Source organism: Pristis pectinata, chromosome 35 (genome assembly GCF_009764475.1).
Source record: "Pristis pectinata isolate sPriPec2 chromosome 35, sPriPec2.1.pri, whole genome shotgun sequence".
NCBI classification, from domain to species: Eukaryota; Metazoa; Chordata; class Chondrichthyes; order Rhinopristiformes; family Pristidae; genus Pristis; species Pristis pectinata.
Window position 1 is genome coordinate 10,905,711 of NC_067439.1, and position 13,885 is coordinate 10,919,595.

The 13,885-nt window shown below is 43.6% G+C and overlaps 1 protein-coding gene across 1 annotated transcript in view; it reads left to right on the forward strand.

Annotated features, from left to right (window-relative positions):
* Positions 1 to 13,885, forward strand: part of sympk (symplekin) — a 44,920-nt gene that overhangs the window by 11,543 nt on the left and 19,492 nt on the right. The window contains exons 8-13 of the mRNA XM_052044257.1: positions 1,138 to 1,377; positions 4,421 to 4,572; positions 5,688 to 5,838; positions 7,250 to 7,469; positions 10,093 to 10,243; positions 12,226 to 12,461. Of these exons, the coding sequence (XP_051900217.1) occupies positions 1,138 to 1,377; positions 4,421 to 4,572; positions 5,688 to 5,838; positions 7,250 to 7,469; positions 10,093 to 10,243; positions 12,226 to 12,461 (1,150 nt within the window). The remainder of the gene's footprint in view (positions 1 to 1,137; positions 1,378 to 4,420; positions 4,573 to 5,687; positions 5,839 to 7,249; positions 7,470 to 10,092; positions 10,244 to 12,225; positions 12,462 to 13,885) is intronic.

The window sequence follows — 13,885 nt, forward strand, 5'->3', positions numbered from 1 at the left end:
TAATATTAAAAAATTAGAAAAACATGGGCCATCAGCTCCTAGCTCCTGCTCTACCATTCAATAAGATAACAGCTCATTTCTTTTTAAAACCTCAGTGCCACTCTTGTTTCTGATTTCTTAAAGTCCAAAAATAAGTCGATCTCTAACTTGAATATACTCGGTGACTGAGCACCCTTGTGGGTAGAGAGTTAACAAGATTTACCACTGTAATGCTCAACTTTTATGTATTTGGGAAACTTAGCAAGGATCCAGATTTCGTGATTGGTCCAGATTTTAATGGCTTTTCTTTTGGAAGTTAACATGTGTACCAAAGTTTGTATTTCTCAGGACATTATGTTACAACAGTACAAGATGTTGGTGAGACCGCACTTGAGTATTGTGTGCAGTTCTGGTCACCTAGCTATAGGATGTCATTACATTGAAAAGGGTGCAGAAGGGATTCACAGGGATGTCACTGGTACAGGAGGACTTGAGTTATAAGGAGAGACTGGATAGGTTGGGACTGTTTTCCCTGGAGTGCAAAAGGCTGAGGGGTGACCTTATTAGAGGTATATAAAATCATGAGGCGCATAGATAGGGTGAATGGTCACAGTCTTTTTCCCAGGGAGGGGAGTCTAAAACTAGAGGACGGAAGTTTAAGGTGAGAGGGGAAAAATTTCATGCAGAGGGTGGAGGGTATGTGGAATGAGTAGGCAGAAGAAGTGGTGGAGGCGGTTACAATTACAGTGTTTAAAAGACATTTGGACAGGTACGTGGATGGAAAAGGTGTAAAGGGATTATGGGCCAAACGCAGGCAAATGGAGCTAGCTCAGATAGACAATTTGGTCGGTATGGACAAGATGGGCAGAGGCCTCTGACTCTCTTCAAGCTCGTGGTGTTGAGTAACTTTCTCTGGATTTGCTGTAGTAGCTGAATTTGTGTTTAGGGGAATTTGCCCTTAATTTGCTTACCGTTGAATAGCCCCTCTTGGTGAATCCCAACTTCTTATGATTCAGACCTGGTCCTTCCCAATCTCTCAGGTTTACAAGCATAGATGTGTGGGGCTTGTGTGATGAGCTGCTTGCTTCTGGTGTGAGGGGGGAAATGGTTACTCTCATCGAGCTGTGCAGGTATTACATCTTTCACACCTGTTTTCAGCCAATCTGCCGCCCACTCTGGCAAAGTCACAGGTCAGCAGCGTGCGAAAGAACTTGAAGCTGCACTTGCTGAGCGTGCTGAAACACCCGTCCTCCTTTGAATTCCACGCCCAGATTACCACGCTCCTCCTGGACCTCGGCACGCAGCAGCAGGAAATCGCTCGCAACATGCCCAACCTGAAAGATGTGCGGAAACGCCACCGAGAAGACACTGACCAGGGCCTGAAGAAAATCAAAATAGGTAAGAGGGCTGTCTGTCCAAATTCATGAACGAGCTGAGTGTCTGCAGTCGTGATTCCAGCCTGTGGAAGGGGTTGGGGTGGCAAACCACTGTTAGGTTTTGTGTTGCTGAACATTGTAGGTAAAGTGCAGAGAATCAAGTTCATGTTGTACTTTATTGTCATTCATCCATATGCTGTAAAACACATGGAGGAACGAAATGTCGTTTGCCCCAGACTCTTCACAACAGAGGACATACGTAGAACAGAGGACATACAATAAATGCAGACGGAAAAATTGTGCAAGCACAAATAGTGCAAAAAATGGTATATACAGGATACAAAATTAGTACAAGGTTAGTGCAAAGAAAATATAGAACTCAGTGTATTGCACTAAGTGTATAAATGTTTAGCAGCAGCCAAAGTTTTTATGCGCTGTTGTGCAAACCAGGATTTTTGATGCGGCATTTATCTGAGACTGCCTCCAGGTATTCAGGAGCCTGACAACCTGGGGGGAAAAAACTGTTATACAGTCTAGTAGTTCTGGCCTGGATGCTCCGGTACCGCTTGCCAGATGGCAGTGCATTCAGTTAGCAACACAGTTGCATCATTAATGCATTAAACAAAGCAGATGCAGCAAGTACAGTTGATACCAGAACAGAGGCTGGCTACCTGTAATCTTGTGACTTCCTCACTGCACTACCTCTACTGCTTTAGGTCTGCATTTCAGAAAATCCCAGGGAGATGATCTTAAACTGAAATATTTATAACCCCTTTGTGAAGTCAGCTGTTTGATCTAGGTGTTCCTTGTCTTTTAATCATGCAGCTGTTAAGGCAGAAGCCAATTACGATCTCTTTCCTGACACCATTTTCTTTAATGAATTGCACCAATTATTCAAATGGATGTTAGTAGTTGGACAGTAACCAGAAACAAATGATCAGTGTTCCATGTGTAACTAAGTGACAAATTTAAGTATGATGTAGTGCATCTGAAGAGGTACAACAAGAGAAGGCAATATATTGCAGGAACAAAGGGAATGCATGTCCAAGGGTCTTTCAAGAATGCATTCCCTTGTTAGCCAAGGTGTAGAATATAAAAGCAGGTTGTGAAGTTAGAATGGATACAACACTATTTAGACCATGGCTTGAGCACTGCTTGCAGTTCTGGCTGCCATTTTACAGCAAGGCTATCAGTATACTGGAGAGGATGTAGGGGAGCTTCACAGGAATGTTGCCAGGATGAATCATAGTATGACAAAGGATTGGATAAACTAGGCTTGGTTTCTTTAGGATGGAAGAGACTGACTGAATCCTAAGTATAAAATTGAGGGGCCTAAATAAATGTATCTTAACAAGAGAGGTCAAAAACCAAGAGGCATAGATTTAAAGTAATTGGTAGAAAAAAAATTAGAGGGTTGATGAGGAAAAAAAATGTGTTGGGGTCTGGAAGTCACAACCTGAAACGGTGATGGAGGCAGAATCCTCATCATATTGATATGTACTTGAAGAGTAGTGATGTGCAGGACTATGGACCTAATGTTGAAAGATGGAATAGTCTCGGTCTTTTTCCACTGGTAATGGCATAGAACGGGCACATTCTGTTTTGTACCTTTACTGTGATTCCTTGAATGTGACACACACTGTATGAGGTTAAAAGGGCTGAGCTTTACAAAGATCTGAGCAGTACTATGGGTTAATTAGGTACAGGTAACATGTTTTGCATAAGAAGCTTGTTCCCTTGAGTTTTCAGCAAGAATTGAGCATCCAAGTATATCTGTCAGTTTGTTTTTCGTTAACTTGGGTTGAAGTTGATTATAACTTGTTTTGTGTCCTTAACCTGAATAGAAAGTTGGTAACTATAATTCAGTCAGATATGAATTTTAAAACCTTGGAGAACTCATTGCTTGGTATCCAGGTCAGCAACTGCATTATTAGAAGACAATGCGCAGACCCTATTTCCTAATGATTTTGGCAGGGAAATAATCAGGGGGGGGGTTGGGGACTTGCTGAGGCCATCACAGTAAGGCTAAAGGTAATCGATAATGTCATGAAGTTAACAGCAGCACTTGCCTAGAGGAAGATGGATGCCTAGAACTCCATGGAAGAGGCTCAGGTCAGGTGGAGCCCTTAAATGCCAAAATGGGCCTCAACACACTGGTTAAGATGTGCTTCAGTGTTCTTGTGGGCCTTTGCAGAATGTAGCTCAAGTAATGTCAAGCAGGTGGTGGAGACAAATTCATTGGGAACTTTTAAGAGGGGCTTGGATGGGCACATGAGTGAGAGGAAAATGGAGGGATGTGGGTATTCTGTGGGTAGGAAGGATTAGCTATGTCGGCATGACATTGTGGGCCGAAGGGCCTGTTTTGTGCTGTACTGTTTTCTGAAGAATCAGACACTGTTTGATGTCAGCGTAATTGGAAAAAAAAACTGCACATGTTGGAAATCAGAAATAAAAACAGGAAAATGTTGGTTGGTGAGTTAATTGGGCAATGTAAATTACCCTTATATAGGTGGATTGTAGAATTTCATTGGGGAGGGGAGCTGTTGGGAATATATGGAGAATAAAATGGGTTGGGGTAGGACTAGTGTAAGTGGGCACTTGGTGGTTGGCATGGGCTCGGTGGGCTGAAGGACCTGTTTCTGTGCTGTATCTCTATATGACTTAAGTGGAAAGAGAGACTCAGGATTTCTTCAAGGGGCAGTGTAAGAAAAACTCAAGTCCAAAATTAGAAACGGTTAATGCTTCAGACTGTCAAATGAGTTTGGTTTCCACAGATGCTGCCCTAATCTGATTTTTTTTCCAGAGTTTCCTATTTGATATCACTGTACCTTGTGGTGCACAAGCATGTACTGAGCACAGCTGTAGAAGCAGCCATTATGTTCCACAGTCTTGCCTGCCAACCTGAAGTATAGGCACCCCAATTGAGAATATTGCTGGATCCCATAATGTGGCAGCAAGGGAGGGATTCACCAAGTCAAGGTTGATGCATATCTGCCCTTCGTTTGCCCCAGCCTCACGAGACCTTGTGTGCATTGTAAGTTGAGTGGTGATTGTCTTTCCAACAGAACCTTTAGGAGAAGATGATGAAGACAAAGATCTTGAACAGGCATCAGCTTCCACTGCTAAACCATCGTCATCCCAGAACACACAGTCTGCCATTGACGTCACGGCACAGTTTCTCATGCCTCTGCTCTCGCCAGAGAATGTGGCGAATTTGGTGAGTACAGGACAGTGTGACCAAAGGTCCACATGTACTGGGTGCTGATTCCCATTGTATCCGGTGGAGTATTGCATTGGTTAACACACTGCCAAAGGGAAAGCTTTTTGGTTCTCTTCGGGAAAATCCTTGCTGAAGAAGCCATGTAATGTGAGCCACATTATGTGACTTGTTTTCTTTGGCCTGAACCTAATGTGTTTAAAAAAAAATGTGGCGGGGCGGGGCTGTGATTTGAGTGGACTGTTGTTGAAGGATGAATGTGGATTGGGGGGGGGGGGGCGGTAGGGGAAGTCCAATTTAACCCACTGTAGATTTGTCCTGTGTAAAGACACTAGTGCCTTCAACGTGTCCAGCTTTGTTTACTAATGAGATCTACTGGAAAGGAGCTAGATTTCATGACCATAAGGAAGAATAAGAAATGTTATAGGAAAAGGACAATGTAGGGAGCAATTAATACCAGGATCCTGAGGGAAATGGGGTGAGTAATTGTATTTCAAGGCTTCATTTGGAGACAATAGCAGTGTGGAATGTTTAAGGTAAATGCTGTATGTCTGTTTACCAGCTTTACCAGGATGCTGCCTGGTTTAGAGAGTATGCAGTATGAGGAGAGACTAAGGCTAGAGCTAGGGCTTTATTCTGGAGAGGAGGAGGATGAGAGGAGACATGATAGAGGTATACAAAATATTAAGAGGAATAGATAGTGGACAGCCAGCATCTCTTTCCCAGGGCACCAATACTCGAGGGCATGGCTTTAAAGTAATGGGTGGGAAGTTCAAGGGAGATGTCAGAGGAAGGTTTTCTACCCAGAGAGTGGTCCCCCACTGCCTGGGGCGGTGGTGGAGGCAGGTACATTGGTCAAATTCAAGAGATTGCTAGATAAGCATACGGAGGAATTTAAAATAGAGGGATATGTGGGAGGAAGGGGTTAGGTAGTCTTAAGCGAGGTTTAAAGGTCGGCACAACATGGTGGGCCAAAGGGCCAGTATTGTGTTGTACTGTTCTATGATTCTGTCAATTTCTGTGGCAAGGTGTTTGATTTTCAGCTAGAATACCAAGTGTTTAGTTGCCTTTGAAGTGTGTGGGACCCATAGTGAGCTCTCACTGCTCTGTTTCAGGTTCTGATCAGCATGGTCTATTTACCAGATGTGATGCCAGCCTCTTTCCAGGCTACCTATACGCCAGTGGAGTCGGCAGGGACAGACGCACAGATTAAACATTTAGCCCGACTCATGGCCACACAGATGACATCAGCAGGTCTCGGACCAGGTAATGAGGAAATGCTGGGAGCTTTGGATGGATTTTGTTACCACAAGGCCTGCACTGCGTTTTGTTTCACACATTGCTTCGTACTCCCATTTTATTTGGGTGAGGTTGGCAATGATACTACCAGCTATAATTGGTGCATTTAATTAAGAATGTAAGAAATAGAAGCATGTCATTAAGTCCCTTGTGCTTGTGCAATTCATTGAGATCATAGGGACCTTTTACCTCTGTGCCATATTCCTCTACTGATCTCAAGTCCCTTGATTCCCTTTATATATAAATATCAGTCTTGAGTACTCAGTGACAGAGTCTCCATTGTTTCTTGGGAAGTAATTATAAAGATTCACTATGCTCTGGGTGAAGATATTTCTTCTCATCTCTGTCCTGACTCAGGAATCAGTATTACGTGTGTAGGAGGTGAAAACTATCTCAAGTAACTGGGAATTTCTTGGATCCAACAAGTGCACAATCCCAATAACCTGGGGTCTTGGTTGCAACAAACTACTGGAGGAACTTAGCGGGGACCTGATTCAGGGTCCTGACCCAAAACGTCAACCATTCCTTTATCTCCACAGATGCTGCTTAACCCTGTTGAGTTCCTCCAGCAGTTATTTTTTTTGGCTTCAGTTTCCAGCATCTGTAGTCACTTGTATGTCCTGGGGCCTCTACTGATTCAGTATCATTTGAGAGATCACGTCAAACCCATTTTCTTTACAACAGATGGTGATGGTCACTGGTGCAGACTTATATATCAGTGACTGTTTTTAGATGTTCCTCATGCATTGGCCCAACCTCTCAGGCAGCACTGCTGTGTGTGGGCCAATGAGAAAAAGTAACTTTATGTTTGGTGCCCTGAATGCTCTTTGGAAAGATTCCATACTAATCAAGTTGTTATCGAGGACTTGTATTGTCCAGAACCTTTTAATTGACCAAGTTGTGTTTTATTTGACTTCCTGGTACTGAATAAGGTCATTTGGTGTATTAAAAGAAAGAGCTTGCCTTAATACAAGCTCCAAAGGCACAATAACACCTTCTGATGTGTACTCAGGTAACATAGGAAATATGTTTGTGTACAGCAGGCTTCTGCAACTAGCAATGTGATAATGGATTATGACTAGGTAATCAGTTTTATTGATGTTGGTAGAGGGAATAATCCCTGCTGTAAAATAATGCCATGGGGATCTTTTGCAATCACCTGAAGGAACCTCAGTTTAACATGTGAAAACTGATGCCTGACTCCACATCGCTGCCTCGGTATTACAGTGAATTATCAGCCTGGGCTTTGTGCTCATGTCCCTAAAGGGGGCACAAGCTGCCTGGCATTGACCATGCTGCTGTCCTTGTTGGAGAGTGAATGGCAGCCTTCGCGCTGCAGAAGGTGGTTGTTCTCACTGGCCAAATGCTTTTCCCTTAGGTGTTGACCAGATGAAACTTCAGACAGACGAAGAATTGAAACAGGGGAAGGACGGTAAAACTGACGGGCTGGTGATCAAGCGACGTTACTCCACAATACGGGGGCAGGGCCAAGCTATCTCTGTTGTTGGGGCACCTGGTCCCTTCTCACAACCCACCAAGGAAGAGGAGATGCAAGCAAAGAGACGACCAGAACCCATTATGCCTTCAAATCAGCCAAGGTAATTGGTTGGTGCACCTATTTGGGTAATCACTGTTCATTTGGGTTTATTGCACAGGATCCTGCCTCTGAAATAGCCCCACCATTGTGATATACTAGATTCCTTAATATTCTGATCAAAGAATCCAGCTCATATACATTCCAGGAATTTATCCTTTACATAGTTGGTACTAATATGTAGATCAAAGTGTCCCTTGATTACTGTCTTACCTTCCTTGTTTATAGAGGCACACATTATAGAAACAGGCCTTTCAGCCCACAGATTCCATGCCAACCATCAAGCACCAATTTACTCGAATCCCATTTTATTTGCCCCACATTCCCTTGAATTCACCACTATACTCACTGAGATGCTGAGGGTGGCCAGTTAACCTACCAACACAAATGTCTTTGGGATGTGGAAGGAACCTGGAGCACCTGAAGGAAAATGTGCAAACTTCACACAGCCAAGGTCAGGTTTGAAGCTGGGTCACTGAAGATGTGAGGCTTTACTAGCTGCGTGGCTGTACTGTCTACCCATATCCTACATCACAACTCTGGTTGGATCACACTTGGAGTATTGTGTTCAGTTCTGGTCGCCTCATTATAGGAGGGATGTGGAAGCTTTAGAGGGGGTACAGAGGAGATTTACTGGGATGCTGCCTGGATTGGAGAGCATGTCTTGTGGGGATAGGTTGAGCGAGCTCGGGCTTTTCTCTTTGGAGAGGAGGAGGATGAGAGGTGACTTGATAGAGGTGTACGAGATGATGAGAGGCATAGGTCGAGTGGACTGTCAGAGACTTTCCCCAGGGCAAAAATGGTGGGTGTGTGGGAAGCACTGCTGGCAGAGGTGGTGGAGGCAGAAACATTGGGGATATTTAAGAGAGAGCCACATGAATGATAGAAAAATGGAGGGCTGTGTGGGAGGGAAGGGTTAGATAGATCTTAGAGCAGGATAAAATGTTGGCACAACATTGTGTGCCGAAGGCCCTGTACTGTGCTGTAATGTTCTATGTGTTCCTCCAAGTTCCTATGCAATGGTTACACTGTTGGGTTGTGTTCTGTGCAAGGCTGACTACTTGTATGCTGTCCTTGGAACATTTCAAGGTGCTTCTCAGGTTTGTAATCAGACACAATTTGACACTGAGCCACGTAAAACTGTAAGGACTGGTGACTAGTGGCTTAGTCAAGGTAGATTTTAGTGAGTGACGTAACAGGTGGGTTTATGGAGGGAATTTGAGAGCTTGGGCCTGCTTCCTGAAACCATGATTAACAAAAGTGATTCAGCGATCTCCCGAGGATTATACGGCAGCAGGAGGTTACAGAACCGAGGAAGGCACTCACTAGTGGAGCTGCTACTCATCCTGTATCAAACTAACTTGCCACCCTAGCAGAGATCAGCACACTCAATAACCTGGGACCTTCCTGTTAGAAATCAATTGTAAAGTTATTCTGACAGGCAAAGTCCTAACTGGAGCTAGGAACTGAAACACTTAGTCGTCTCAAGGCACGTGACCTGACATTTTACAAGCACTAACGTTCTGCTGCCTCAGTCCTGACTCTCAAAGGCAGATTCCTCCTTCCTCCATTGACACTGTTGGCTGACCAACATCAGCTCCTGGTTAAATAGCAAATCAGTTTTCAAATCATTCCATAGCCTTCCTTATCTTTTAATCTCTTCTACTCCTCACTGTTCCAATTCCAACCTTTTGGATCATTTAGGAATAGAATTGTTGTGTTATTGAGGCCCTCAGCCACAGAACATTAGCTCTGAAATTTCCCCCCATATCCCTCCACCTGTATCTCCACTTTGAAGATGCTCCTTGAAGCCAAACTCTTTGACCAAGCATTTTGTTGTCGCCTTATGTGGTTCAGTGTCAAATTCTGCGTAGCACATCTATGTGGAATCTTGGGATGTTTGTTACAACAAATGTGCTACAGAAGTACGAGTTTCTGTTGTAGTCATACAGCATGGAAACAGGCCCTTCGGCACAACTCATCCATGCCAACTGTGTTGCCCAGTGAGCTGGTCCCATCTGCCTGCATTTGGCCCATAGCCCTCTAAACCTCTCCTATCCATGGACTTATCTAGATGGCTTTTTAATGTTGCTGATGTCCCCACCTCAACTTACATTTCTGGCAGCTCATTCCAAATACACACCACCCTTTGCATGAAGAAACTGCCCCTGATGTCCTTTCTAAATCTCTCTCCTCTGATCTTAAACCTATGAACTCTTGTTTTTAGCACGCTCTCCCTGGGAAAAAGACTGTGCTTTCACCTGTCTATGCCCCTCATGATCTTCTATCCCTCTGTCAGGTCAACCCTCAATCTCGTACGTTCCAGGGAATAAAGTCCTAGTCTACACAATGACCTGACTGATGAAGGCCAATGTGCCAATTGCCGCCTTCACCACCCTTTCTACCTGTGATACTGCTATCAGCAAACTGTGCACTTGCACTCCTCGGTCCTCCTGTTCCATAACATTCCCAAGGGCCCTATCATTCACTGTATAAGTCCTACCCTGGTTTGACCTCCCAGGATGCAAAACTTTACATTTATCTGAATTGAAAGCCATTTCTGTTATTGTAAGTGAGGACAGATTGGGCCCTTTCCAATAGTCAATTGGTTTCTGTGTCGCTTTCAGGCCGATGGGACAGAGTGGGCGGAAGAAGGTTTTCCGTCTGGGTGATGTGGTGCAGCAGCTGCCTGCGGATAAGATAGACAAGCTGAAGATTGGAGCTCTGCAGCGCATCCTCAACTCGGAGAAAGCAGTGGCACGAGGCGGAGCCGGTCCGGTGCGTGTAACTTTTAACTGACTGTGTCCACGGTGCCTCTGTTTCTGTTTTGGGCCCATGTATGAAATCAAGCCTGCTGCAGCAGTCAATAAAATCGTGGCCCGTCTTCCACCCCAGCTGTGTTTTCCTGTAATATCCTCATGTTCCTTAATTCCTACAAAAATCAATCTTTGTTCTGAATTTATTCAAAGGCTTGGGCACTCAGACCCACCTGGTTAGAGAATTCCAAAAATTCACAGTCTTTGGCAAAGAGTTTTCTGCTCCCAAGTGAGTGGCTTTTTTTGAGACCATAAATCCCCAGTTTTAGACTCTTCAGCCAGGTGAAGTGGTCTCTACTCTGTGAAGTTGACTATTTCAATGTGATCACCTCTCAAAAAATCCAGAGAATGTAGGCTCATTCTACTTGATCTCTGCTCCTAGGACAGCCCTCTTGTCCATAAATCTAGTGAACCTTTATTTGCACCTTCTCCCTCTAAGGCAACTCCTTGGGTAAGATCAAAACTGTGAATGGTGCAGCATGTGCTGTCTCACCAAAGCTCAATATAATTGCTGCAACACTTTATTATTCTTAAACATTCGATTCCCATCCCCAACCCCAAAATAAAGCCAAATAATACCATTTGTCTTCCTTATTTTTTTTTGTTCACTACTTGAAGTCTCCTATCCGTGTACTTATCTAGATGGCTTTTAAATGTTGCTTATGTGCCCACCTCAACTATTACTTCTGGCAGCTGATCTCAAATACGCACCACCCCTTGCATGAAGAAACTGCCCCGATGTCCCTTTTAAATCTCTCGCCTCTGATCTTAAACCTATGCCCTCTTGTTTTTAGTTCCTGCTCCCTGGGAAGAATACTATGTGCTTTTCACCCTGTCTATGCCCCTCATGATCTGTATCCCTCTATCAGGTCAACCCTCAATCTCTTGCGTTCCAGGGAATAAAGTCAGAGTCTATGCCCTACTTGAAATCTCTGCAATGTGTACTGTGACTGTTTAATTCATCTCTTTATTTTAAAGTATTAAGTAAATCAATTTAATGTTCCAAGTGCCTGGGTGTATTGTTAGATACACCAGAAACATAGATGTCCGCTGGGACTGTACGAAGCTTGGGGAAGAGCTTACTCTGGGATTGTGGTCACCACTCAGAGTACCATGACGTGTGCCAAACTAACTGAGGAAAGTTTAGAGAAGCTTTGACTGTATATTTAACCATATGTTATTAAATGGTATGGATAATGAAAATGGTTCAAAGTATAGTAATCAATGTATAGGATAAAGTAACTATAGATACTTACACGGAGGAGGAAGGACGTCAATTATAGAGCAAAATGAAGTAGAATGTGAGGAGGATTGTGTAAAACATAAACAGTGCCGCAGAGCAGTTGGACTAAATGACTTTTATCTGTGATGTAAATAAATTATGGATGGAAGATTAAACGCATTGAGTATAATAAATATTTGGAAGAACATCTATAAGAAACATCGAACAGTACAGCACACTTGTTCTCCTATTTGACAGTGAAATGGAGACAAATTCATGGGATTAAAATATTGAGTCTAGTATTGTAACAGACATGTTAGCACAATGATAGTTTGAGGTCCTTGGTGTTAAATGGTCTTTTCATGTTTGCAATCTGTGCATAATACTGGGTTTTTATGACTATGGGTCAGACTACTGTCTAACCCTGGCTAAGCGTGCTTGAAGTCTTACCCATTGTTATTATTGGTGCTGAGGAGCATGCAGTCACCTTGCAACAACAGTCCAATCCTGTTAAGGGAGCTGAGCAGCAGTTTACAAGGCATGCACGCCTAACCACACACTGGAGCAGGCGGTGAGTGAGTTTACCTCTGAGTCTCTGTGGAGACTTCTATATAATGGGCAGAAGCAATTTTTCATCAAAGGCCTTCACTTGGTTTTGCAATGTTTTTCTTTCCAATGACTGGATGAGTAGTGAGGTTTGTTAACCATTAATTTTTATCCAGATCCGTGTGAAGATCTTGGCACGTCTTGTGACGCAGTTTGATGGGAAAATGAAAGGCGAGATGCTGGATTTCATCCTTGAGGATATTCGAAACCGCGTCGACCTTGCGTTTGCGTGGCTGTACCAAGAGTATAACCTGTACCTCAGCCAATGGCCCAATGGCACACTTGAGAATTATGACGAGTGTCTGACCAGCCTGTTGTCAGGCCTGCAAGAGAAACCAGACCAGAAGGACGGGTCAGTAAGAGTGAGGATGTGGAATTTGCTTGGTTACTTACTGCTTGTATTGCTTGTTTGGTTTTTTCCTCCCATCTCTCACTGGGGTAGAGCTCTGCCTTTTTGAACTTATTCAAACATTGTGATCACCACTACGAGCACTGTGACTTGTGCCCAGCTAAAGGAAAAACTATATAGAACGTTGAGGGAATCTTTGTGTGGTTGATGGCAAATTATTAAATGGTTGTGGATCAATAAAAATGGTTTAAAGTCATGCAGGGAGCAATAGGATAAATTGATGCTAGATACATAAAGGAGAGAAGAATAAAGGGATATCAATTATAGAAAGGCAGGAAGATAGTGAAGCATAAACACTACCATATAATATTTGAACAAAAAGGGCCCTTTTCTGTGAATTAAATACTTAAATTATGGACGGAAGATTAAATAGGACTGGGATATAATAGATATCAGGAAGAATTTCTTCAAGTAGTTCCCTTTCTTAGAGTGAGTGCAAGAAATATTTCTGTTGCATGGCAGTTTGATCTCTGACTGCATTGCACAATTTTGGCCACGCATTAAGTGGTAGCCACAAGCTCGCATCTCGTCAGGTGACCGATGGAAACCACAGATGGGCCCAGATGTTGTTTATATTGGATACTGTTAGGAGTCGGGCCATTGCCCAGATACAAACCGGAGTAGCAGTGTTGCTTCACTCAGAACAGATGATCCTGATGGAAAGGATTGGAGTTTTTGTCATTCTCCTTCAGCTGTGAGAGTGCAGTTTTGATTGGGAAGATTTGTTAGCACGATTCTGGCTTGCATCCTCTAAAGTAGAGCTCATCTAAAATACTGCTTGCCTGTATCCTTGTTCTCACTAAGTGCTATGCACCCTTGTGACACTGAATCACACTGGCTCCCAGCCACGGTCTCAAATTAAAATCTCTCATCCTTGCATTCAAACCCACCTGAGGTCTTTTGTCCTCTGCCTCCCCACTAAACCCTCTTGGATCTCAGTGCTTCTCCAGTTGCGGTCACTCGCTGGTATCTGATTTTCATCACTACACCACTTGTCTTGGTCTCTTCAGCTGCCTCAACCCTAAGCTCTTGACAAGAAGGCAATTGTGGTTCAATTGGTAGCACTCTGGCTTCTGTGGAGACTTAAGCACAAGAACATGTAGATTGCCAGTGTCAGTGGAATGATGAGCGAGCTCTGCGTTGTTGGAGGTGCTGTCTTTCGAGGAATTGAGGCCTATTCCTCTCTTCCGGGAGATGGCTATGGCACATGTGGAAGAAGGGGAGGGGAGTTATCCTAAATAAAAAGCCACTATCTGTCCCTTAATCAACACCATTAAAACAGACTACCTGCTCATTGTCGCAATTTGTCAGGTCAAATTGGCAGTTGTGTCTCTTGTATGAAGAAGTATTTAATTGATGCAAAGTAC